Source organism: Cnephaeus nilssonii, assembly GCF_951640355.1.
Source record: "Cnephaeus nilssonii genome assembly, chromosome: 20".
NCBI classification, from domain to species: domain Eukaryota; kingdom Metazoa; phylum Chordata; class Mammalia; order Chiroptera; family Vespertilionidae; genus Cnephaeus; species Cnephaeus nilssonii.
Window position 1 is genome coordinate 31,841,941 of NC_137091.1, and position 27,310 is coordinate 31,869,250.

The window sequence follows — 27,310 nt, forward strand, 5'->3', positions numbered from 1 at the left end:
ATGAGCCAGCTAGAGAGGAGGTCACCCTGCTTAAGCATTTCTTGTAGTTCCCACGTTCATGACCTTACTTTCTGTTCATTCAGCATAAAGAAGAGGTGGTGGGTGTGGTCTAGTGAGAGGTGGGCAGGGCTGGCAATGAAGGGTCTCCATCTGCCACCCATTCCTCAGTGGCCTCCCATGTCACCGGGTTCCTCTTTGTTGATAAGGGGTGGCACATACTGAGAGCTCTCTGTGATGTAAGAGGTTAACAAATGTGGGCGCCAGTAATATGCTCTGTTAAGTGCAGGCTTACCTACTGGACTGCAAGGCTACATGCACCCTCTGTGACTAGCAGTTCAGTTCTATCTGGGTTTGGGGGCTCTAGGTCAGTGGTTTCCAACTGATGGTCCATGAGGGAGGTCCGAAAGGTAGGCGACCGCTGCTCTAGGGAGTAAAAAAATCGCCTCTGCCCTTAGGGAGTTTTCATTCTGATGGGGAGGGGAGGCAGATGGAGAGTTCCACAAGCCAGACACAGAACTCAAGTTGCAATGGAGATGTTTTAAGAAGAGTTGTAGTCACCAGTTAGTCATCGAGTTTTAAAGCATTTACTATGAGCCCAGATAGTCTTGGTTCTTGGGTGCACAAAACAAAGATCCCTGTGTCTGTGAGAGAAACAAAGAGTAAACACAATAAATATATAAATTCTCTAAAATGTTAGAGACCCAGGACGGGAGTGGAGGTGGGAGGAACCTTAGGGTCAAAGGGGTTGGTTAAGGATAGGATAATTGAGCCAAGACTTGAAAGAAGGGAGGGAGGCAGCCAGGAAGACATAAATGAACAGAGCTAGAGCTGGGGCCTGGAAAAACAGTTTTGACAAAATTGTTGGGATCTTTGATTTTATTTTCGACATTAAGGAAGTTAGAGGAGAGAGAAAAGTTTGTGGAGCATCTGGGAAGCTCCTGTGAGCCTCACCACCTAGCTTGTTACCTTATTTCCATCTGGTTTGGGTGGGTCCAGTGAGAGTTATTTAAAATTTAAATAAATGAAAATACTTTATAACATATAACCAGCATGGCTGTGGGGCAGAGGCAGGGGGCTCTCAGCCCCAATCACATTTTTGTGTTCAAATTGCTCCCAAATAGCCAGGACCCAAAAGGAAGGCCTTCACCTCATGGTGCTTTTATTTGGGACGTCTTCTTCCAGGTCACCTCTTTTATAAATTTGGAATCACGGAATCTGACTGGTACCGAATCAAACAGAGCATCGACTCCAAATGCCGGACAGCCTGGCGGCGGAAACAGCGAGGCCAGAGCCTGGCCGTCAAGAGCTTCTCTCGGAGAACGCCGTCCTCCTCCTCCTCGTACAGTGCATCAGGTACGCTTAGGGGAGCAGCCTGGAGCAGTTTGCGTTGCGGGACTTGGGGGTGGTCCTGAATGAGTCCCCTCACCCGCAGAATCTACAGCTACCACTTGGGTACCAGCAATTCAAGCCTTAACTCTGTGCACACATGTCAGCTTAACTTAGAGAATGCTGCTTCTGTGTCAGTGGGAAGCCGCAACCGGACTTGCTTGAGGCTTCCTCCTTGTGAGCACTGGAATAATTAGTTTTGAGAGAAACACAGAGCATATCATTTTTAAAAATCAAACTTTAAGAAAAGCACATTGCTTTTAAAATTTGTGTTGATTTAATTGTTCTCTATTTTAATATCCTGCATACTTGGCTAAAACTAGGTAAAGCAAAATAGGTGGTTAAAGGGACTTCTGGAATTTTTGTCATTGTTCTTTTTGCATATTCAGTCTAACAAAGCAAATCTGATATGTAAGGCTATTCTGGTGACAGAAATAATTCAGTGAAATGTAACTAAACCAGGATCTTGTTATTGGTAGTATTACCATCTGGGGTGTCTTGTTTACTTTTGAATTATCAGCTGACATCAAAGGAACTTCCAAATAAATGCTATAAATAAAATTTTGAGCCAAGGTTAGTCCTGCCAGTTTGAACACAAACCATAAAGCCACTAGTTTCAAAGCGTTTTAAAAAAATCAATTTATTAAAACATTTGAGTTGCTCTCTCTTATCTAGCAACACGGTATAAATTTTTATATGTGCTTGATTTTAAGATGGCTACATGTTATTGTTTAAAATACAATTCAGCATTTTTCCCCCACAGGTCTCATTGGTGAGATTAGGTAGGCATCTATTTAGTGCCCAATATTTTAGAGCATCTATAGGTAGGCATCTATTTAGTGCCCAATATTTTAGAGTTGCAGGGAACCAGCTCTTGCAGCTGGTTTTCCACTGGACATAGAGAAGAGCCGGCCAGGGAGGAAAGGAGGCCCATTGGGTGGCCTGTCCTTTCTGCTCCAGTCTCTTCCAGTGGGCACTGTGCTCCAGAGCCGCACCAGCACTGTCCCTTGGCCTCGGGTCAATCCGACCATGCTTGTCTCCTGTCACTTGCCGTAGATCTTGGTCTGTTCTTGATCACAAAGTCACCAGTGCAAGTTTTTGTACTAGACTTTGATATCTATATAAATTACAACACATGAATTTAAAGTGGTCTTCATGTTGTATAATTATAGGGAGCTATTGATTAAATGGTAAGTTCAGTAATTTGAATCTTAGGTTTGGGAACCATTATACACACAAATCCTATCATCTATGGTGTTTTAGAACCCTGGGGACTGTCATTCCTTTTGGTTATATTTTTGAAAACCAGCAAAATTAGTTGATTTTTATTAACATTGGAGCAGAAATTATTTAGGAACCTATTTAGTTATATAGTTCTTATTAACTGGCAGAGTGGATTTTAAATGTTTTGGTCATTACCATCTTAAAGAAGTTTGGAAAAGTGTTCTTCTTTGCATATTTTTATGTTGACATTTTAAAATATTGACACCTAAAATTTTTAATTCTACTTTGAAATAATTTAAAAGGATGTAATTTCTGGCATACTGCTGTATTATTTATTTATTTACTTATTTATTTTTATTGATTTAAGAGAGGGAGAGAGAAGTAGGAACATCAGTGATGAGAATAATTGATCAGCTGCCTCCTGCACACCCACTGCTGAGGATCGAGGCTCCAACCCTGGGCATGTGTTGACCTCTTGGTTGATAGGTTGATGCTCAACCACTGAGCCACACCGGTCGGGCTGCTATATTACTTAAAAAAAATACATGCAGGGACTCAATATACCATGTCAATTTGATGCCCATCATTAAATCATTTAAAAAATTCACGAAACGCTTTTCTTTAGTAAAAGTACTTAAGAAAATTTCTCTGATTGAGATTTTACAATTAAAATTAATACACATTATCAAAACAAACATATCATTTTGGATTAAACATAGAAAGTAAAATTTTATTAGAGGTGTATCTTTAAATAAGTGAGTGGAGCTTTTTTCTTTAGTTAGTTTAATTGTCCAAGGACAAATATTACTTATTGCTGATTTAAAACAGTTTAACATCTGCTTTTTTTTGGTATTTTTTATCTTGTCAATATATATCCTGAGGAATTTCATTTAAATAAGTAGATGTGAATAGTTTGTTGGTGAATAGTCAGTTCTTTAGATTCCTTCTATCTACAGATCAGAAATCTTAGTTATCTAACGCTAATTACTGATAAGCTCTACAAAATGCCATGCTCTCCATTGGGACATGTTGACTTGGATTTCAGAATGAAGAATTTCCTTTCCTCTTCTGTGGGAGTTTGAGGTTGGGGCTGGGGTTGGGGAAGAGAAGGCAGCCTAGATGTGTGCACCTACGCTAGTCTGCTGGGCTGATGCTGAGCCGTCTGTTTTCCCACAGAGAGCCTGATGAGCACGCCGCCACCTGCCAGTGAGATACCACAGCCCCAGCCGCAGGCCCTGCACTATGCCCTGGCCAACGCCCAGCAGGTCCAGATCCACCAGATTGGAGAGGATGGACAGGTCCAAGTAGTATGTACCTTTCTACTAGCCTGTCTCCATGAATGAACTGGAAGGGAGGGTGTGGCGGGGATTGGGAAAAGCAAGACCAGTTCTCCCTGCGTTTCTGGATCACGTGGATAGTTTGGGATGAGGGAAAAATGCATGTTAAAGTAGAAGTAATTAGGGTACGAACTCTTACATTTCAAAAGGAAGGTCATTACTGGGTGACCCTGACATTGTCGAGGGCCCTTCATGGCTGTGCTGCACCCAGTGGTTACTATCAGCTCTAAGGGTCCATGCTGCTGCCTCCTGGGAGGCGTCATAGATGGTGTCATAGATATTTTCTCACTTTGGAAACACAAGTGCCCTTTTACTGGGGGAAGAAAAAGTAATTTCCTTCTGGGGTCAATGAAAAAGCTGGTGTCCTTAGTTATTGTGTAGCATTTCCTTTGGCTTGTGGGACATGCACTGAGCTTGTGTGGGCAGTTAGCTCAGCGATGAGTCCACTAAGCCTTGTTGCTCTGTCTGTGGTGGTGCCAGCCCAGGTGGAAATTTCTCCAGACCCTGTGTGGGTTCTGTGGCCAAGATGTGGGGGGCAGGAACTTTGCTAGAGAACGGGATGTTTTCAGTGTGCCCCTGAGATTGTGTTGATGTTTGAGTCACACCCAGACTCTTTTTGTATACCTGCATCACCAGGGCTTTCTCCTGGAACCCCGATCTCATCCAAGGGTGACCTCAGTTTGATGCCACCTGTCTCATTTTGATGTTACACTGCCTGGAAAGGGGTGGGCTTACAGAAAGTTTTGATGAGGACTTTTAATGCAGTTTTTCTTCTTCCAGAAGAGATGAAGCAGTTAAAAGTAGTGAATTATTTGTTTAATTGACGGTCACAAAGGCAGTTAGTTACTCTTTAAGAAAGTTTTGTGAAAGAATTTTAGAATAACTTGGACACAGTTCACATAGACATAGTAAAATGAAATCAATAGAAATTTCTACAATAGTTTACTTTAATATCCATTTTCATTAAGATAGAATTTTATTTTATTTTTAAAAAAATATTTTTATTGATTTCAGAAAGGAAAGAAGAGGGAGAGAGAGATAGAAACATCAATGCCCCCTACTGGGGATTGAGCCCTCAACCTGGGCATGTACCCTTGACCAGATGGAACCTGGGACCCTTCCTTCCCCGGGCTGACATTCTATCCACTGAGCCAAACTGGTCAGGACAAGATAGAATTTTTAAATACAATCATCGGTATTCATATCACTGAGCAATATCACAACTGCCTGTTTCTACAAACATAAATGCATTGTATAGTTGGATGCTTTGATTTATTTATTAGTGTTTATTCCAGCTATTTAAATAGTATGTGTTTCTCAGATTTAAAAAATATTGCCTGACCTGTTTTCGATGTAGATGCACATGTACAAGTCTCCTCCCCACAATCCCACACTGCTGTGTAGCCATGCTGCATTCCCAGATCTCTGGGAGACCTTGCCGGATAGTTCCACAAAGTTGTTTCTCCTCCTCCTCCTCCTCCTCCTCCTCCTCCTCCTCCTCCTCCTCCTCCTCCTCCCCCCTCCTCCTCCTCCTCCCCCCTCCTCCTCCCCCCTTCTCCTCCCCCCTCCTCCTCCCCCCTCCTCCTCCCCGCTCCTCCTCCTCCTCCTCTCCCCCCCCCCCCCAGAGGGAGAGAGAGATAGAAACATCAATGATGAGAGCGAATCACTGATTGGCTGCCTCCTGCATGTCCCCCCACTGGGGATTGAGCCCACAACCCGGGCATGTGCCCTTGGCTGGAATCCAACCTGCGACCCTTCAGTCCAGAGACTGATGCTCTATCCACTGAGTCAAACCAACTAGGGCACACAAAGTTTCTGATCACTCTGAGTTAATAGTATGATTTTTTAAAGGAAAAGTTATTCTAATTTTCTGGAAATTTCTGTTTCCATTTTTTTCTATATGTTCTTCATATTCTGACATTTGCTTGTTCAGTTTAAGCAAATTTAAAGACTTAAACAGAAATTTCCTAAGACATAGTAAAATGAAATCAATAGAAATTTCTACAGTAGTTTACTTTAATATCCATTTTCATTAAGATAGAAATTTATTTTATTTTTTAAAAAGTATTTTTATTGATTTCAGAAAGGAAAGAAAAAGGAGAGAGAGATAGAAACATCAACACTCCATTGCTCCTTTAAGAATTATTGCAAAATGTTCTGTATGTGTTATATACTAACAGTTTAATTTCAAGAGGCTATTAAGTAGCTAATACTATGTACATATTATATTAACACTATTCAGGATTTAGTTGGTCTTTTTTTGAATTGTGAGCATGTAGTTAAGAACAAAAATTTCAGAAAGTGTTTTTTGTTTCCTCTGGTTTTGATTTTCTTCTGATGCTTCTTGTTGTCTTCTCTCGCTGCGGATCCCACAGGGTCACCTCCACATCGCTCAGGTGCCTCAAGGGGAGCAGGTGCAGATCACGCAGGACAGCGAGGTGAGTCGGCCACCAGCACTGCCTGTGGGCTTTCTGCATTCTGAGCTTCGTCAAATGGGGCAGACAACTGGGAATCCCCAGACAACACGATGTCCAGCATTGACCACCTGACTCTCGTTTCCTTGGGCACGAACTGGCTCTGCCTGTCCTCCTGCCTTTGCTGCACTGCGGGTTTATACGGGCAGTCTAGTTTTCTTTGTCAACACTTGCTATATCCAGTTTTTGCTTCTGGCTGGTGCTGACCTCTGAATACCCCTTTTCTCCCTGCCCACCCTGCTTTCCTGTCTTCCCATCTGAGATGCAGATCTAGTTCCCAGCATGGCCCTGGCCCTGCTCTCCTGCCCCGGGGAGTTCCCCAGCATGGGGAGTGGGAAGAGCAGGAGGTGAGGCTCTGCTCCTGCGACATGACCTCACAGGTTCTCCTTGCCTCTACAAGCCTGTGCTCTGTCTCTGGAAAACCAGTGCCCACATTATGGGTTGATAGGGAACTGGTGAGACTGCACATGTACATCCTGTGAGTTTTCAGTGCATCTTTTCATGGCTCTCCCCATTCCTGACACTCCTAGGATTGCCTCAGCTGCCTTAAGTTCATGAGATCCAGGTTTCTTAACACTGGTGGCGTTCTCCTTTTCATGAATTCTAATCCATGATAAAGACAGAATGCAGGCAGTCCATCCCAGCTGCACAAGTGCTGTTGCATATGTGTATCAGCTGCTATAGGGGGTCGGTGTGTGAAGGTCAGGTAGACCATCTCTCTGGGTTGTTGGAAGGTGAGGCCAGCTGGTCATGGCGCTGATATTCTCTGAGCCCCTCAGGGGGACCTTGCCTTTTAGCCTTCTTGTATAGGGCATGGGTGGTTGTTGGCTGCCTCTTGTGGGAACACTGACGATCCTTTCCTACAGCACAGGATAGCATCAGTAGACTCGGTGTACTTGTCTTCCTCTGACTTTGTCCCATGGCTGTCGAGCAGTGCACACTTGCTCTGCTGGCCAAGCAAGGTGTGGAACGGTGTGCCCCTGGCAGCATGGGCTGGGAGCTAAAAAACATACTTATTTCTAGGCTGGGAAGATAGTACCAGCTTTGTGCAGACCTGCACTGTGGTGTATTGTTACATGGTGTCGGGTTTCCTCACCAATGGCGAAAGCAGGTACAGACCCAGCAGCGACTGTGCAAGTCTTGACTTGTCAAAGAGCCTTTCAAGAGAACCTTTGGAAGGAAGCATTTGATTAGTTCAGTGGTGTTCAGAGTTGCTTTGTGGACACTTCTGCTCACATTCTAGCGGCATGCTAGGCTGCTTTCCTTAAGTAGATAAGGCATTCATGCCCATTTGACTTTTCAGTTTCCAGAACCCAGGGTGCTGAGGTGGAGGTGGTGGTAATTTGCTTACTGACTCGTGTGTGAGGCATTTGCTGAGCTCCCGGTCTGTGCAGGTTGCTGTGCAGGCTATTGCTGCTGTGTGAAAATGTGAGGTAGAGGCTCCCCACAGTGCACTGAGATGAGTGTGCTAGGGGGGCCGGAAGTGACGAGCACTCGCTGGTGCAGAAAATAGAGAGGGGCTCTGGGATGCTTTCTAAGGGAAATTCTTTCATTCTGACCCTGGAGATTTGTCCGTGGGCCCAGCCTGCAAAGGGAAGAGATAAGCAGAGGTTCTGAGGGAAGAACGGGGATACGTGGCTGAATGAATTCCTATGAGAGGAACAGTAAATACCTGGTCAAAGGAGGGGATTGATTCATTCATAGGAGTAATTAGTTCAGTAATTGTTATGTGTCTAAACGAGGGAGTGGGAGAAAGCACATTGATGTGGCTGAAGCTGCGGGCAGGGGAAGGAGAGCAGCAGGCAGTGAACTTGGAGATGGCCCTGAGAGGTATGACTGTGAGAGTTAAGGAGCTGGATGGTGAGTGGAGAGTCTTCTGGCTCACTGTAATGTGGGTTCCATGGGAAATGCACAGAGTGGTGCAGGACACCTGCAGACTAAGTGGGGTGTCCTGTTGAAGGGCAGGGAGGCTTCATTTTTAAAGACACAGACAAGGGGAGACCAAACGACAATTAAGAAGTGTCAGTCTAGAAGGCGTGTACACTTAGAATGCTTAATTTGTCAGTAGTCATTTGAAAAGAATGAAAATTTATATAATAATAAAAGGAAATAATCAACATACACTTTTTTATATTATTTTTGCTAAAAAAATCATAGTACTTTTTGAAATATATATATTTTTATTGATTTCAGAGAGGAAGGAAGAGGGAGAGATAGAAACATCAGTGATGAGAGAGAATCATGGATTGGCTGCCTCCTGCACACCCCACACTGGGGATTGAGCCCACAAGCCGGGCATATGGCCTGATCAGGAATCGAATCGAGACCTTCTGGTTCATAGGTCCACACTCAACCACTGAGCCACCCGGGCTGGGCATAACAATAATTCTTGAATTTAAACTTTTGAAACCAATTTTGTCCCTTTTTTCAGTTTTCATAGCTGAAACCCAGTATTTTGTTTGTTTCCATTAGGAATTGAATGCAATGAATTAGAAGACATTGTTGATAATATTAATGATTACTTTGTAATAGGTTACAATATACAGTTGTCTTCTTATCACAATAAAGTTTTACCTTGTTCATTTAAAAATTAAGTAATTATTTTGTCAAAATGAGGATGTCTGCAAAGAGACATTTAGCAGAACCTATCAAACTTAAATCGTTTATTTATTTTTTTAAAACAAGTGAAAATGAATTTCCAGCTGGTGAGATCCCAGTAGGCCTGTGGTCTGGTTAATTGTATTGTGTCCTGCCAATTTTGTGCTTGTGATAATGCACTATTCTTATATAAGGTGTCTCCATGGGGGAAGCTGGGTGATGGGTACAGGGACTTCTCGCTATACCACTTTTGATTCTTCTTGTGAGTCTAAACTTTCTCAAAATAAAAGTTAGAAAAAAATTACATTTGCATTTGTCGTTGGGGAGTGAAAATGTTTTGTTTTTAGTTTGTTAGTTTTTATAAGAAAAAATAGTAACTAACCTGTAAACTCAGCTTAAATATTTTGTTTTGAGTTTTTATTTCTACAAGGGTTGAGTTTTTGTAGAATTGGTGTTCGTGGTTTTGCTGGTTATTTACCAATGGCATGGGGAAGTTCTTGCCACTATGTCTTAAAGTCATTTTTATTCTTGATCTCTCTTTTTTTCATCCATTTTGCAGGGCAATCTACAGATACACCACGTGGGACAGGATGGGCAGGTAAGTGCTCACCTACCCTCACTCCATGCTGCTTGCTGTAGTAGATCCCCATACACTGCATTGCCACAGGGAGGGAGTGAGGAGTTGAGGAGCCAGAGGGTGAAGCTGCGTTAGCCCCAGGGAAATACTGGCTTTACTTGGTGGCTAAGGACTTCTGATGGGGATACATTGACTGCGGGACTCTGGGCTGCATCTGCCTCTTTGTGGAGTTTCAGGTAGCTCTTGTCTTATTGATGAAACTCCACATCTGTTTATTACTGTTTTCTGTAAATTGACATGATTGTTGTTGATCACTGTGTTTGTACAGTAGCTGTAGATTAGAACAAGGTAGGTTTTGTTCATGGATATTGCTGTCAAACTCTAGCTACTGCCTTTTTTCTAATCTTGGACAAAAAGTAACAGAGACCATCATTGAATACATTTGATATGAATTGTTTTCACAAAGAGAAGTGTGCCAACTGTGAGGGTTTCTAGAGAGTGATTTGCTTTCAAAATTGCTGGTGAATTCGGGGGATTAAAATTTTCATGTCCTTGCCCAGCTGGCATGGCTCAGTGGATGAGTGTTGACCTATGAACCAGGAAGTCATGGTTCTTCCGGTCAGGGCACAGGCTTCACCCCCAGTAGGGGGCATACAGGAGGTGGCCAATCAATGATTCTCTCTCGTCATTGATATTTCTGTCTCTCTCTCCCTCTTCCTGCCTCTCTGAAATCATTTATATATATATATATATATATATATATATATCTTTATATATACATACACATATAAAATTTTCATGTCCTTTTGAAGAGTTTTTATTAAGGTGATGTTTGCAACCTTTGAATAATTATGACAGATTCTGGATGATCTTCCTTTTTTTTTTATAAAACGTGAACCATAAACACAGAACTCATTTACTTCAAGGTAATAATACTTGTTATTCTCAAAACCAAGTGCACGCTCCCCTTTGAAACACCTGTTTTCCCATTATCACCATGAGTTCCTGATGTCTTCCATGAGCTGGTCGTGGAGAGCATGTATTGCTGGACTAGGAAGTGAAAGGATAGTTATAGCCCTTGGATTTTCTCTTGAACCCTCAGAGCGCCTCAGGAGAATTGCACTTACTAATATTTAAATTGGAGTTGCTTGGTTTGAAAATTTCTTCTTGAACATACACATGAGGTTTTAATCAGTGTCCTGAAGCAGTATTAATATATAAATATAACATAGCTTCCATGGAAAAGAGCCAAAAAGCCAAAGAAATGCAAAATTAAAATCCACAGTTTCTCTGAGCTGCCTTGGTGATAAAGGTGTGGGCCAGGCGCAGTAGAATCGGTTCTCAGCAGCTTCAATGTGATGTTTCTCTTGTTTAGGCCAGAGGTGTCGGGCTGGGGCAGGAAAGGACAGGTCACTATCAGTAGTTTCTCTTTGTTTTTGACAATTTAATGGTTTACATTCCTACGGGGAGGACAATTTGATCCTAATTACGATGTAGCTGAACTTCAATTGATGAGAAAAGTAAGTCTGTCGATCTTGATTTCCCTCTTGTTTTTGTCTCTATTCCTGAGCAAAATTTCACCAGGGATTTTGAAATGTAATCAGGTTTTTATATTATGTTACTATCCTGTCACTGTGTCTAATCAGGCAACACCATTCCAAATACATCTTGAAGGCAGAGAACCCAGTTTTTGTGGACAGGTATAGCAGGCACGTGAGCTCTGTCCACGATTTCAGCTCAAGAAGGACTCCTAGAGTTCATATCCGAAGAGCCACCTTCTGAAACTTTCCCAAACAAGAGTGTTTTCTGCGCTCTCCCATTCTGCACACTCACCAAGTACTGCTGCCTCGCCTAAGTTCCTGTCCATGCCTCATCGGCCTGTCCACACGAGCAGCCGGGATTTCCTGAGGATTTATGTCTGTTCCAGCCTGTCTGCCTCCAAGTTCCCACTGGCTCTCTTAGCAGCCTCACTACAAAATAAGTAGAACTACTGCACTGATCACTTTCTGTGTCACGTGAATAATAATTTAATTAGTCATCTGCATTTTTTTGCCTAGAAAATCTCCACCATGCTCATTGTTGGTCACTTTGGTGGGACCTCTAGTTAAAGACAGAACTTAGGTAAAGGCAGGACTGATGCAGATGGTGACTAAGGGAGTTTTGGAACCTGGCACCTTTTTCTTTTCTAAAGGAAACTCTGCTTCCTGATTTAAAGACATACTATGTGTTCATAAGAAGCTGCCTATTTCTGTTAAACATATGTTTAGCTAATCCTTTCTTTGTGGAAAAGGTTTTTTTGTTATTTTATCATCTATCCAGTTCTTGTTCCTGTTAAGTTATCCTGCTCATAACAACTTTGTTTTCTAAATTGACCAAATACTTGTGAAATAGAATGATGTTTCACAAGACACAGAACACCCCACTCAACTTGACGCCACTGATATGGCTGACACACATCAGTGCAGAAGGCAGGAGCCCCTGTCGTCCCATCTCTCACCTTCTCCCTCCACCACAGTCTGTCTGACTGCCTCTCCACTTTCCCTGTCCCTCCCCGGTCTCTCATGCCCACAAGAGGATAGGCCCTGAGCCTCTAGGGCTCTTTCCCCTTTAGCCTGACACAGCCTCAGAATCTTCCCTCCGTAATGCTCCAGGGGCTCCCAGTTTCCAGTCCTGGTGTAAGTGTTGGTGTTTCATTTACTCAAGACTGACAACACCAGGCTCACACCAGTTTTTTGGGGCAAAAGGCGTTGAATAGCTATCTCAACTCTAGGGAACAGAAAATCCTCCTGAATTACAGAAGTGCAAAAAGAAATTTATGTATTATTGATGTAATTTAAAAATTATGTAAAAATGACATCATATACACAAAATTACATGTCTTTTTGAGTTCACAGATCCACTGACTATTTTATGAGCTTCATGTTAAATTCTTACTCAGTAGGTATAACTGCTGTTTAATTTAAGGCTGGTTAAGCAACAACACTCAACATCCTTACAGTTAAGCATCTCTTAGGAGCTGATGGCAGGGATACTTCCTTCCTGATGCCAGGGCTGTCGAACCCGTGTCCACTGCTGTTTCTGTAATACGGTCATGTTTATCACAGGCTTTCTTGTTTCTACTTCAAAGATGGGTATTGCTGGCCTTGTTTGTGTTGCTGAGTGCAGAGCTTCTGTGAAAGCACCTCTCCCTTAGTTACCTGGCAGGAGACGGGAGGGAAACATGTGCTCTGCTGATCTCTGCTGATCCCTGCTGCTGCTGGTGGGATTTATATGGTTAAGTCTGCAGTGAATTATTTCCAGGAGAGAGATCTGATGTCTTCATGTTGCATGGTGTTTATTATACTACATTTACATAGTTGTGTAATATGGTTCTGACAGTGGACCATCCTTTTTGGAGTCATGTATTTTCTTCAAATTAATTATCAAGAGATCCTAGTCCTGTCCCATGTTGGGGTGTGGCACCTGGCAGGTCCACCGTGGGTCCAATGAGAGTGTGTGAATGCCTGGTCCATTACAGACATTGGGTCTTAGGGCAGCAGTGTCCATTGCTTCCCAAATATGGGAAAGAAGGATCTGGAAAGATGACCAACTTGCAGACTGGAGAACTGAAGGTGTAGTCTGAAGCCACATTTCAAGGGATGGCTGCATCTGTAAGCAGGTTTGTGGCAGCATCGGGCTGCCACAAACCTGCTTGGTATGTTCATGTGTTTCCTGTTCTCTTCCCTCAGTTTTCGGCCATGCGTATCTTCTTGTAGTGATCATTCCTCGTCCTTCATCACATCTACTGTTTTGCTAGGAAACCAGATGGCCAAATTTGTTAGGGTTGAAATTAAGATGCTGTCTCTAATTGTGGTCGTGGGTTCTGGACTAGGGCACCTCCTTGGAGAAGGATGCATGAGCCAGAGGCTATGGCTTTGTTCCAGATGCTGTTGTTGTTAAAAGTCATATTATTAAGCGAATTCAAACTGTGCTGATTTCTCTTGTCCCCAGTCTGATCATAGGTACTATTGGAGTGAAGGTGACGTCTTATACTACTGCATGCTACTGCCTCCTTTCTTACTCAGTCATCCTTGTGGGGAAGGTTAGGGGAGAGAAGGAGCCCTATCCTGGAGGGTCAGCTGCAGCGGCTCTCTACTGGGAGGTCCTGCTGGGAGCAGCCCAGGACGTTGAGCCAGCTTCTGCCAGAAACAGAGGCCTTTCTCCATGGGGCCCTGCAGCCATGTTGGACCTAATGCACGTGCATCTTCCACTTACTCTCTGTTAGAGAAGTTAGGGCAGGAGGCTCTCCTTGCCCCTGGTAAGCTCTGTGATGGGGGTGAGGGGTGAGAGGTGAAGCACCTGTTCAGGGTTCTTGCCCACTGGCACATCTGTGCACTCCCATGGTGCTACCTCCTAAGACCCTTGTTTGGGGTGGGATATTGTTTGGAAGAGAACCATCTGGTGGGAAAGTTGTAACTGGGGCCCAAGTCTCGCCTCAGTGCTGCTACTCTGTCAGTGTGTCGTCTTGGGCAGACTTTACTTTGTTCTGCTTCTGTTTATTTGACACTGAAATGGGACCTGCTTCAGGAAGGTGCGCCTTCCCCAAAAGCAGAGGCTGACCAGTGCTCAGCCTGGTATCTGGTTGGCTCCTGATAGATGCTCATTGTCCACAGGGCTACCTCTCTGGGAGAGTGGGTGCATATATCCAAACCCCCCGAAACTGATCACACAGGCAGGGTGTGAGAATGATGAATAGGCTCTGAAGAGATAAGTTTTTACTTTACACACTTAAAAAAGTAAGATTTAGCCCTAGCTGGTTTGGCTCAGTGGATAGAGCATCAGCCTGCAGACTGAAGGGTCCCAGGTTCAATTACGGTCAAGGGCGTGTACTTCGGTTGCAGGTTTGATTCCCTACTCAGGTCAGGGTGCATGTGGGAGGCAACCAATTGATGTGTCTCTCACATCGATGTTCCTCTCTCTTTGTCTCTCCTCCTCCCTTCCACTCTCTCTAAAAATCAATGGAGCCAGCCGGCATGGCTCAGTGGTTGAGCATTGATCTATGAACCAGGAGGTCATGGTTCGATTCCTGGTCAGGACACATGCTCAGATTTTGGGCTTGATCCCCAGTTTGGGGCATATAGGAGTCAGTCGATCAATGATTCTCATCATTAATGCTTCTATCTCTCCCTCAATCTTTCTCTCTGAAATAAATAAAAATACATTTTAAAAAAATCAATGGAAAAATATACTTGGGTGAGAATTAACCAAAAAAGCCCCCCCCAAAAAAGGTAAGATCTGTTTTGTTCTTGAGTGATGTCACTAGACTGTGACCCTTCGAAATTCTGCATGTAGAATCTGGCAGAGAACATCCCTTTATTTTTAGTGTGTGTATGTGATTTTAGAGACATGTTTTAGAAAACTATATATTTAAAGCATTAATTGGGAAATGTTCCTTTTCTTGTTAAAATTATGGCCATGAATGAACCTTTCAAAGAAAGCAGATCATCTGAGCTTCATCACTGTGAAGCAATTTAGATTAAAACTTAGCTTTTTTAAGTGAATTACAATTATTTGTTAAAGAAATGCCAAACATAATATAATATGTTTTAGTAATCTTAGGGAACAGTCAGCAAGTGGAATCTTGGATGGCATGAGGCATTATGTTTGTGTTATTGAAAATCCCAGATTATGGTTCATAGCGCTGCCTGACTGGCGTGTAACTCGGTCCTGCTGGGGTTTGTACCTGACTGGCGTGTAACTCGGTCCTGCTGGGGTCAGAAAAGACTGAGGATGCTTGTTCTAATTCCTCGGAGAAAACTGCAGTCACACTTCTTACAAACTCTCATTAGATGGAATGGACATCTTGGTCACGGCAGCCTCTGAATGTGTTCCTTTCCCTGAACCAGGAAGTGGAGTTTGGTCAAACGTGACTAGAACACTCCTCAGTCCAGTTGCTTGGAAGGTGAAGGCACAAAGTTCAGTTCTGGCTAACTTTGGTGAACATGTCTTCTCGGCCTTGCTCCTTTGTACGTAGAAAATACTTGTAAAGTTATGTGGACATTTTAACCTTGGCAAGACATTAAAACACTTTTAAATGAATAGAATCTGGCTCAGTTTTAAGTACTGATGAAGAATGATGAGGTTAAAAATATGTTTTGGGAGCAACCCTTAAATTCTGATTAATTGTGCCTTGTGTTCATGTAATAGTCATGCTACTGTCCTTTCACTGGAAATTCTTTGGTCATAGCCCAGGAATTCTAGACATGTCACATATCGGTGTGCATTACACTGTCCAGGAGTCCCATCACCTCCCGTGGTGGGCCAACCTGATGGTTCTCTGTTCTTCATGACACTGGCTGTTCTTCAGGGGAAAGTGGGGATTCAAGCAAAAAGATGCAAATCTTATGGAGGAGAGAGGAAACACTTGTTTTCTGAAATGAGTGCCTTTCCTATGAGTAACTGTTTAGAAAGCAGGGGCCTGTGGTGTGGGCTGATGGTTGTGCAGGTCACCTACCTCCTGGAGGGCAGGAGCCTGAGGCACTTGGTGGACATAGATAGTGTTACTTCAAAGTTGAACTCTATCTGGGAAAACCAGGAGGATCTCTGAAAACCCGTTTAACTTTTGAGATTTGGAATTGAGCCTTAAAAGTGGGGCCTCCCACAAACAGTACAGCAGGTCAGCACTCAGACTTGGCGTGGAGTCCTTCACCTATTAGGTGAGCTCAAGAAGGTGCTCGGTTGGCCTGGTGCTCTCACCTGCGGTTGCCAGAGAGCTTCTTCAGGGGAGGAGAGGAGAATAGGCAGCATTCCCCTCAGAGGTAGGGTGGGAGGACACGCAGAGCCTGAGGTCGCTCAAGTCACACTCTGAACTCGGCCCACCTCACCTGCGGGGCAGGTAAAGCCACCTATACAGTGAAGCCTGCATGTTGTGGGGTCTGGTGAAATAAAGTATAGTGTGCATTCTGTTCTGGGAGCCCCTTTTTAGGCTCAGAGATGAGCACCCGTGGGTGTGAGTCAGAGTTTGGCCCCAGCCAGGCATCCTTACTCCTCAGATCCCTCTCTTCCGGAAATGCACTGGACAGCAAGGCTTCAGTGCGTGGGGGCTTTCTGCTCTGATGCACTAAATGGAAAAAGTGCATTCCAGCCTATCCCAAACCCCCACCTTTCCCCTAGATATCACTAAAACACTCTCACAACTATGTTACATCCTCAGAGCATTTCTGCTTAATTCAGAGTCTTTTAAAGCACCAGTGACCGGAGTTTGTAGTGCTTCACAAACTCGTTGCTGGTGTGTGTTGTGCACTTGGAGTATTACACTAAAATGTTGTATGGAAATATACTTTCCATTTACATGGATAGGACTATGTCCTGTAATTAAATAATATCAAAGCTATTATCCAAATTTGATCCTAATTAGCAGTGTCGCTAGGTGCTGGCAGAAGCAAACTATGGGTTAGGAGGTTAACCCTCAGGAAGGTGAGTGGACGCTGGCAGGTGATACTTTAAAACCATGAGATCAAAGATGACGGGGCAAGCTCAGATGTAATTAATCAACAGTGCAGGCCAGCTTCTCAGAAATCATGTGCAACTCAGTTGACTGTAAGCTTGTTATAGCAGTTTTTCTATTTAAATGGTGAATTTTGGTTAAAAAATTCCCAAGTTCTTATAGGGAATGTTCGGATACTCAGTTTAAATAGCAAGAGGTTCATGGTTTGGTTCTGATTAATTTGATGTGATTGAACACTTGGCCAACTCAAAATAATTTTGTGGAAGTATCTAATCAGTTGGAGAAACAACAAAAAAATCTGGTTTAGTTTAGGAGATTGCAACGCAGTTATAAATTTAAACATGCAAGTGGAGAGATTAGGTTAAATTTGAGTAGTGGAGGAAAGAAGTGGCCAAAAAGAAAGGACATTTATTCTAAAAATATCCTCAGTATAAGGTATTAAAGTTTACATTTGTGTGACAGGTGAGGGAGAAGGTGGTTTTGAAACCTTGAGATGTGCCCTGCTCTGCAGGAGGCTTTGTGGAGTCAGCACAGGACAGGGGCCTGACTGTGGCACCACAGGGGAAGCAGGAGTGCTCCGAGGTCACACTTGGTGACATGAAACTCCAGCCTCATGACTTCATATCAAAACCAGACATCTCCTGTAACTCATTTAAGTGAGCTGAAACAAAAATATTGTACTTTTTTCCTCTTCTCTAAAGATAATTGTTTTCTTGGGGTTTAGATTGCATAAGACATAGGAAATGTGTTGTTTTAATTAGAGCATCATGTAATACTTAAATTAAGAACATTTTTTAGGAGAGAATGGGCATGTAGGCCAGCTGAGCATTTCAATCACATTAACAAGGATGTGAATCCTCTCTTTTGGGTTAATTGAGATATTTCCGGCAAGATCAACTGGGATAAGTGTAGTTAACATGGACAAGGCACTGCGTTTAGTATATTCACTGCCTTTGTGACTGCGACTCTTGATTGCTTTGAGCACTTGAGTTGCCAGTGAAAATGAGTAAGTGGTTTGTCTCCACATAGTCATGTAAGTGGGAATGATGGTTGAACAAGAAGTTACCATATCCATAAAAATTGCAGACATTAATTGACATTGGCATTGAAATACAGAGGATTCTAGTTCTAAATCTGCCTGAATTAGAAACAGTCGTGAATGAGTCCTGATTCAATTATATAAAAGTATAAACAACCAGAAATCCATACATTTGTATAAGTAAGTATGGATGTATGGATGTTTGTTGTGTTTTAAACTATTTGATAGTAAGTTGCAGACACCAAAATCTTTATTATAGAACTTGTAAGCATGAGGACACTTCCCTACACAACCAGCTGTCACTAGTTTCAGTTACCTCTTGCTGTATTAACAAACTTAGGCTGAAGACGCTGACCATTTATTATCTTTCATGATTCTCTGGGTTTATTTGGAAAATCAGGTGATTGTTCTGCTCCAAGTGGTGTCTCTGGGATCACCTGAGGTCACTTGGAGACTCAGCAGGCTGCCCTGTCTGGGGGGCTCACTCCCAGGGCTGGAGTGCGCTGGCCTACAGCTGGGAGCTCAGCTGGGCTGTCCGCCTGAGCCCCTCGGTTCTCCTCTATCTAGGCTCCCTGTGTGGCCTGGGCCCTCACAGTATGGGGAGCATGATTCTAAGAGGGGATGCAACCAGCATTTAAGAGCTGAGGCTGTGGGCCCTGCAAGCCCCCATGGTGATTGTTTTCCTGGAGAGGCAGTGTGCGATACCCATGCCAGGATCTTGAATTGAGAAGAATGAGGTATGGGATTGCCTGCGTCTCTCAGCATCCTTGCTGTGCTTAACACGCCTTGACTCAATTCTTTAAGGCAGGCCCTGCCCTGCCCTGCCCCAAGTGCACAGGAGGCACACAGGAAGCATGGGCTGCACTGGAGTTGGGTGATTCTAAGGCGAGGCACCACTGCAGTTAGAGGATGGACATATTTCTACATAGACATTTGTTGGGCGAATCTTATGCTACAACCCCCTGAAGTGACCTTCCCTGTTCAGGTTGATGGGTTGGGGGTTAGTCTGTCAATGTCAGTGTTGTGACCTCAGGCAGACACCAGCCCACCTGTGTGGCATAAAATCTACATCGAGAAACTTTACATAATTGATTGATGAACTGTGTGCTTTTTTGGGACAGCTTGGCTAATGATAAAATCTGTTACATTCTCATAATTATACATTGTTAATTATTGAATTATGTTTTTTAATTGAATTTATTGGGTAACATTGTTTAATAAAATTATATAGGTTTCAGGTGTACAATTCCATAATACATCGTTTGTATATTGTATTGTGTCCACCACCCCAAGTAATTACTGAATTATTAAAACAGTCTTAAAAATTTTTTTGCTTTAAAAAAATAAGATTTTTAAAGTATAGATTTGTACAATTTCTGAGATTCTTTTGCATTCTATTTATTTCATTTCTTTGGAGAGTTTAAGAAAACAAAAGACCTAAACATTTATTCATGTTTGAAATAACGCTCCAGAAGCAGTCCGTTTTTGGATAATTGGCAGCTGCTGCTGGCTGACCTCCGATTCCTCTTGGGCACCATGTCTGCAGCTCCTCTGCTTACTGGGCTCTTTAACACCCAAGGATAGGCTTCTGTTCCTGAGAGGGTGCTGATGGATGTGTTGTTTTAGTTATACTAAGTTGCTAATAAAGATCAAACATAACCAAGAAGAACAAGTCAGGGTCCCTTTAACTTCTATGTAATGTATAAAGGTTCCCCATAGTATAAATTACCTTCAGCTAAATGATACCTTTCTTCCCAAAACATCGAAGGGAGCTAGCCATCTGCCTGCAGTGACTCAGATATCCCTTGCCTGGAGCAGGGCATGTGCTTTCTCCTATGTCATACCTTTTTGGTAGTATTCTATAGAGGAAATGAGACAAATTCAGGAACTTGGTGAGTATAATTCCCCTTTACACATGGGGACAGTAGATAGTAGTTTTTCCAGGATTATAGAGGGAGGTGAAATCAGGGTTGGATCCAGAACCCAACTCTCATGACCCCTGAAGCTCCAGAGTAGATACAGTTGTCTAGGGCATCATCATCACTGTTGTTATGACGGTCATCACTACCATCATCACCATCATTATTACCACATCACTAGCACCACCATTATCACCATCATCACAATCATCATTATTACTACCACTATCATCATTATCACCACCAACATCACCACCACCACCACCACCACCACCACCACCACCACCACCACTCTTACCACCAAGGAATCGAGTGAGTTTTTTGATGATCTTGAACTATGTTCTAATCTGTCTTATCTATTTATTGCCTTCTCTGCCTCTTTCAGTTGTGACTGAAATGATGGTGTTTTCTTTGCCCAGCTCATAGGAATTTTAGTTGGGAGTAAGGTAACGGAAGCTATGAAAATGTACCAGAAATGGAACTAATCGTGGGAGCTGTTTCTTGCCTTTTACAGTGTGCGTTCAGTAGGCACTTTGGTGTGGAGCAGAACCAGGAAGAGGGACGGTGCTGCTTCTAAATACAGGGTTCATGCAGGATGTGGAATTCGAACCCAGTAGGTTGAACACTCACTTTGTATCAGACTCTGTTGCTAGGTAAAATTATATGTATTAAAACACTGAATTCTGGCTCAATTATTTATCTGTATTAGGGAGGTTTCCAGCCACTGAGGAAATCTTGAAAGACTGGAGTTTTAGTCATGCTGCTTAGATCATGAATCATGAAATGGTTTAGTACTGGTTCAGCTAGATGCGTACTTTGGTACTGATAGGTTTTCTCTTTACAGTTGTATCTAATGTCATCTAAGATGTATGTGAAAAAGTTTATATACTGTATGTCTATAGGCTAAACAATGTCAGAGTACTTGATAATTAGGGAGATTCTCTGTGTTCTGGTAAGCCTACCTTTGTAATAATGGATACACCACACCCACACATGCGATACATGTGTATTAAACAACACAGTGATAAATCCAGGTTAATCTCATTGTGTATTGATGAGATAACGTTACTGACAACTAACAACTTGGGCATTCTTTAACTTTTAAACCTATCTTGACTTCTTTGGCATTTGTGCCCTTCCTTATACTTTGCTTCAAGGTAAACTTCAGGGGCTGTCAGAATTTTCCCCATGAAGTGAGGCCTCTAAATCCAGCTGGGAAAAAGACTTGAAGAGATGAGAAGTATCCAACATTTCATATGTAGGACTTTTTTGGAGTAGGTGAGAAAAATGTGTGTATGTGTAGGGGATTTGTGTAGGGTGTGTGTGTATGTGTGTGTTGTGTAGGGCATGTTTGTGGAGGGTTGTGTTTGTGGAGGGTGTGCATATGTATGCATGTAGGATGTGTGTATGATTGTGTAGGGTGCTCGTGTTTAGGGCGTGTATGTAGAGGGGTGTGTTTGTGTAGGGTGTGTATATGTGTGTGTAAGGCATGTGTGTAGGATATGTGTGTCCATGCATGCACGTGTACGATGCCTTTATCTGTAGCTGTAAATATCTCTATTTCTGGGAAGCTTTAGTCTACTTTTATTGGTCTGTCACACTGGGGAGAACAAGTCAGCCTCCCAGATGGAGTACTCTGATCACTTCACTTCTAATACAAATGTTCTCTTCAAGGAAATATGTTCCTGTATTGCATGCCAAAACACCAACAGAAATCTTGGAGAACCTATGTAGCTTAGGGAATTCATCCCTATCAAAAAGCCTCTGTACCAGAAATGGTAGAAAATATAATTTAAGCCATTAAAGGTCAGAGCGGAGTTGCCTGGTTGTAAAAAACATCCTAGAAAAGTCATAGAAACAACTGGTTGAGGAGTACGGCCCACCGGCAGCCTTGGACTGAGCGAGACCCTGCAGGTTTGTCACCGTGTCTGAGGCAGTTGGCTCGGACCAGACAAGAGGCCCACGGTATTTCCTGCTGCTGGCTCTAATTTTTCAGGAATCCTTCTGGTCCCCAATAGAGGCTTGTTATATGAAGCAAAACGAACCGGATGCCAGTGAGCACAGAAAACCCGAGAACTCACTAGCTCTTAGGTTTCTCCTTAGCAGTGAGGAAGGAGTTTCAGGCTCTGGTGACGATTGGTTAAGAACGCTGGCGTGATTAGGCCTTTTGTTTTGTCCTTATAGTTGTAACAGACAAGATTGTTTCAGGGCGGGAAAGACCAGGAAAAAGCTGGACAACAGTTTGGGCTGGGCAGGGTACTATAATGTTAGAGAGAAGCTGGATGAAATGATTACTTAAATGTACATTTTCGTATTTGGGTAGTTGAAATGATGATGTCTTTGAAGGGGCTCTTATTAGTATGGGCTGAAGTAGTTTTATAATAAAACCCCAAAAAGAGTTTTCAGAGATTTGGACACAGTGCACACTGGTCACGGTGCTCACGGCGCCCTGAGCCCCTTTGGTGGAGTTCCACATCAGTCTTCTGACCAGACAGTTAACGGAGGGGTGGCAGTCCCTAAAATTCCAGAATCATTTTTTATCAATTTCATTATTGTCACATATGTATGGATAAGGTTAAATAGTTTTAATACTGTTAGATCTAAATTTTGTTCATTTCTATTCCACACAGTACCTGGGGTAGTACCAAATTATCAACACTTAATGATTGATGAATGAATACAATAGTAGTTATTACAAATTGGCACTTATTTAATTGTAAGATACTCAGGTTATTGGAAGAACTTTGAAACACTCTTCCATTTTTAAGCCATTAAAAATATAGTATATATTCATCAATAATTTTAACCATGAATAATAACCTGAAAATATATGGAAGAGTTCTTTTTAAAAAAATAATTACTTATTGGTTTCAGAGAGGAAGGGAGAGAAAGATAGAAACATCAATGACGAAAGAGAATCATTGATCGCTGCCTCCTACAAACCCCCTACTGAAGATAGAGCCCACAACCTGGGCATGTGCCCTGATCAGGAATAGAACCATGACCTCCTGGTTCATAGGTTGACGCTCAACCACTGAGCCTTTCATGCCGGGCTAGAAGAGTTCTTATTTATTTATTTATTTATTTATTTTTAAAGATTTTTTTTATTGATTTCAAAGAGGAAGGGAGAGAGAGAGAGAGAGAGAGAGAGAGAGAGAGAGAGAGAGAGAGAGAAATATCAATGATGAGAGAGAATCATTGATCAGCACGCCCCCTACTGGGGATGGAGCCCACAACCTGGGCATGTGCCCTTGACTGGAATCGAACCCGAGACCCTTCAGTCTGCAGGCCAACGCTCTATCCACTGAGCCAAACCGGCTAGGGCTAGAAGAGTTCTTATTTAAACTTACAGCTCAATAACCTGAAAATTTGTGACTCCTGAGCAATTCCCATTTTCTTTTGTTGTAGATATTTTTCAGTATAAGGAAGCTTTGGTGATTTCTTTTGGGCTTTTCTGAAACTTTTCTGTCACAGTCTTTTAACTGTGTATGTGTTGCCTGCTAACAGGCCTGCTGTGTCACGGTAGAAACTGTTACCTGACTGGGTGGGCAGCCTGAGCCCACATCTGGGGCCAGGCCAGTGTACCTTTTGGTTTGAGTGGCTGTGCAGAGTGTCTATGAAACACATGAAGGATTCTTTAGGCCCAAGAATTCTATTCTATAAGCAATCAGAGAAGCTGCTATCTGTTGAAAGGAAGCAAGATTACCACTTCTGCACCAGGAACTTAATTTCTGAACTTCTGGCTTGTGGAGAGTGAAGGTGGGTGCAAGGTGAAATTTCAGAAGCAGGAACACCCCTTGGAACTATTAGCTCCAGGTGTCTCACTTTATAGACAGAAAAATTATGAATGGAAGGCACCTATTAGGACATTTCATTCCTATTTAGACCCTGGGTCTTCCCTTGTGCAAACTCTAGGAGCTCTAACTGGCCCATGTTTATTAAACAAGCAGATTGTCCCCATGCCCTTAACTGTGGTTGTGTTTGGACTCTGGTGGTTCCTTCCAGCTCGAGAGGAGTATGGGCTGGGAGTAGCACCGCAGTTTGCACTGAGCGTGTCTGGGTGCTGCTGGTCTCCAGGGTCTGCAGATTCCAGGAGCACATCATCTTTATCACAGGGCGCATGAGCGGGGAACCACTTACTGATCAGTCCAGTGGTGAGAGGCACAAGCAGTGAGGCCTGCCGTGTCTGAGCTGTGACAGATAAGAAGACACCAATGAACCTGACTAAAATCTTGATGAGCCCTTGAACTATTGAAGGGCAGAATTACTGTAGAAGGAAAAAAATTTCAAGCACAATGTGATTTCCCATTTTTACGCACTTAAGAGAGTGAATCACTGAGGGGACTGTTACATTCACTGTGTGTTTATGAAGAAATCTTCATCTAGAAACCATGGACCCAGTCTGGTCAGGGCCCCTGCTTAAGTTGTTAAAGCTGCTGCTCTAACAGTGTGTTGAAATGACTAAAAGAGAATCCTATGCTGTTTAACTCACTCACTAACCTGTGGGAAACCAAAGGACATGAGAACCAAATCCCTATCTTTCTCACCAGGAGCCTGCAATCTGTGGGTGTTTTCACACTGACAGGTTTACAGAGGACCATATTATGTGTCTACATAAGCCATAGCAGAACCAGTGCCAATGCTAGTATTATGACTTTTTATATAAATTCAGAGTGGAGGTCAACTTCTGATCAGGTAACATATCAAAGATCAGGATTGTTACCCTTGTTCTGAGTAGCTGGAAGCTTCCATGTTTCCTCTCACATGGGTAATGAATTTGCACATATTTGGCAAAATTCATTACCATTTTCCTTTATATTTTCTTTAAGGATTTGCAGTTCAAAAATGAAATATGTGTGACATGCCACTAGGTTTGGATTGAAGGAAAAGTATAATATCTGAGACCATCAGGTGTGTGACTGTAGAGACAGGGAGAGGGGAGATTAAGAACACATTGAACTGATAGCTGCTTTATGCATAATATACATGCAGGTTAGGCAGATCATCTAGGAGTGGTTTTTCATGTGCACACAAATATAGTTAGTCACTTACTGTTAGAATTCAGGCTATTGTTTCATGTTGACTCCCAAAGTAAACAAAAAACTTGTAAAGTGACACAGACTGATTTTTAATTCTGCCTCTTCACCTGCCCCTATGAGCTATTGCTTGCTTTAAATAACTATTCTCACTTAATGTTCCTATGTCATCAGATGTATACATGGCACCCAATGCCATGCACTTATTATTGTATAGTCCGTAGAAATAAGCCCGGTGCCTACTGTTGAAGGCTGGACTAAGCTCTGAGGATGGTAGTCCAGCTAGTGAAAGATGAGAATTGATTTATACAGATGATTTTAAAGTGGGAGCCTTTAGAATTGTGATGATGTGGGCCAACAATCCAGTTGTAGATCTTCTGTCTGTGAATGGAGGCGGTACATCACCCAGAGCAGGGCAGGCAGTGACCGAGCAGTGAGACATGAACTCTCCTAGGCCACATACCCACACTGGGCACCAACCCCAGGCCATTGGTAGGTCCATCTCATTGCGTTGAAGACAGTCAGGTAAACTGGGCCCCAGTTAATGGAAGGCTTACTGAAATAGGATGGAAAAGTGTGGCTCCTTCAAAACAGGTCCTCATGATGTAAACAGTTGGCAAATCTTTTTGAGAGAATTACCTTACATTTGGGGTGATGTTTCGTTGGCACCTGAGTTGAATTCCCAAAAGCCTCTCCAGACTTGGAGAATGCACCAAGGCTTAATAATTTGTGATTGGCAGGTGTTCAGCCAAGAGACAAGTTGGCCAAAACAAAACTGATTGAAGGCCTTGTAGCTGTTTTCTCTTCTTAACTAAGGCTTAAGTAGAGGGGATTTAGCATAAATAATTTTCTTTGTTTTAATGGGAAATTATTAAAGTCAAATGAGCTCTTAAGATTTCTTAGTTGTATGATTTGCTGCGTAAGCATTCTTTTCAGTTTTTTCTAACACGTCTCAGTCACCCACAAGGGATTGGCTCCGGCCTTGTGGTGTGACGGGAGCAGCCCAGAGGAGTTGCCACAACTGCATTCAAAGCCTCTTCTGTTTGGTTGTATTTTTACTGGCCTGTGATCCTGGGCACATAAGTTAGCCTCTGAGGCCCCATTTCCTCTTGGCAAAGTGGAACTAATGATAACAAACAAGATGACATCTGTGTCGAATGCCCTGTGTGCAGCCGGGGCCCTGGGACCCCAGCCAGTCCTGCTGCTCCCATGTAAACTCACTGGCACCATGGTCCTGCCCACCATCCAGGGCTTTGGGTCCTTGTCTGCTAACTTCGGGGCTGAATGATGACCGACGGGTTCTTCTGATGACTAAAATAGCGGATGTGTGATCCTGACATTTGCAGCCATTGGCAGCAGCCATCAGCAGCAGCCAGGATGTCCCCCAGAGCGGACACTGCAGTGGAGAAGAACCCAGGGATATCCCTGTTATTGGCCTCTCTTTTATGAACCTTGGCTCTCCTGGCTCAGTCTTCTCTAGGCTCCTTCGCCCACTGGCTTTCCTCTTTGGTTTGGCCAGTGGGGGGCATAGGAGGAAGAGAACCCCGAGCTCCAGGGCTTCATTCCACTGATCTGCCCTGGGCTCTTGCCTTGCTGCACCCCACCCCAGCACAGCTCCAGCTTGTAGCTTTAACTCCATATCTGCAAAATGGGTTTTCTGAGGTTGAGTCACCTTCCTGAGGAAGTTTACCCTTCCTCCTTTCTTCTCTCTCTCATTTGGAGTTATAGTGGTGATGGTTTCTCGTTTCAGTGCATGAACACAGACCATGCTGGGTAATATAGAAGCACCCTGTAAAGTGTGAACTCACTCTTCACGAGCAGCCCTCACTCTCCTCCCCAGAGGTGGCTCACCATTGGCCGAGTGTGAAATGTTTTTTTGAGAGTTTTTTCATTTGGACAAAGTTTAAAGAAATTTTTTTTACACCTGAAGTTAAACATTTGCATTGTTTCTGACTCCTGGTGTCAGTTAATCTGACCTTGGAGTGGGGTGCCTCGAGCACACTATGCAGTGAGAGCAAGCAGTTGTCACATTTGAACCAGGCTTTTCTTTGTTGGCCCAATGTGTATGTGAGCAGCATGCTGTGTGCTTTAACAGTGCTAACGACTCCTGGGCCCATCTGAAGGATGCACAGGGGAGAGGACAGGATGCTGGTCTGGTTCAAGTCTAGGAACCCTCAGAAACGGGCATACTAAAACTGCCGTTGTCCTTGACTGTATTACATTTTCCTCTTTCT

General features: G+C 43.1%; 1 protein-coding gene across 9 annotated transcripts in view; it reads left to right on the forward strand.

Annotated features, from left to right (window-relative positions):
• BANP (BTG3 associated nuclear protein) overlaps positions 1-27,310 on the forward strand; it is a 146,118-nt gene that overhangs the window by 81,999 nt on the left and 36,809 nt on the right. For 7 of the 9 annotated variants that reach the window (XM_079759432.1, XM_079759426.1, XM_079759433.1 and 4 more), the window contains 4 exons: positions 1,183-1,353; positions 3,787-3,917; positions 6,314-6,385; positions 9,579-9,617. In XM_079759432.1, the coding sequence (XP_079615558.1) occupies positions 1,183-1,353; positions 3,787-3,917; positions 6,314-6,385; positions 9,579-9,617 (413 nt within the window). The remainder of the gene's footprint in view (positions 1-1,182; positions 1,354-3,786; positions 3,918-6,313; positions 6,386-9,578; positions 9,618-27,310) is intronic. The other 2 variants (XM_079759431.1, XM_079759434.1) reach the window with 1 other exon arrangement.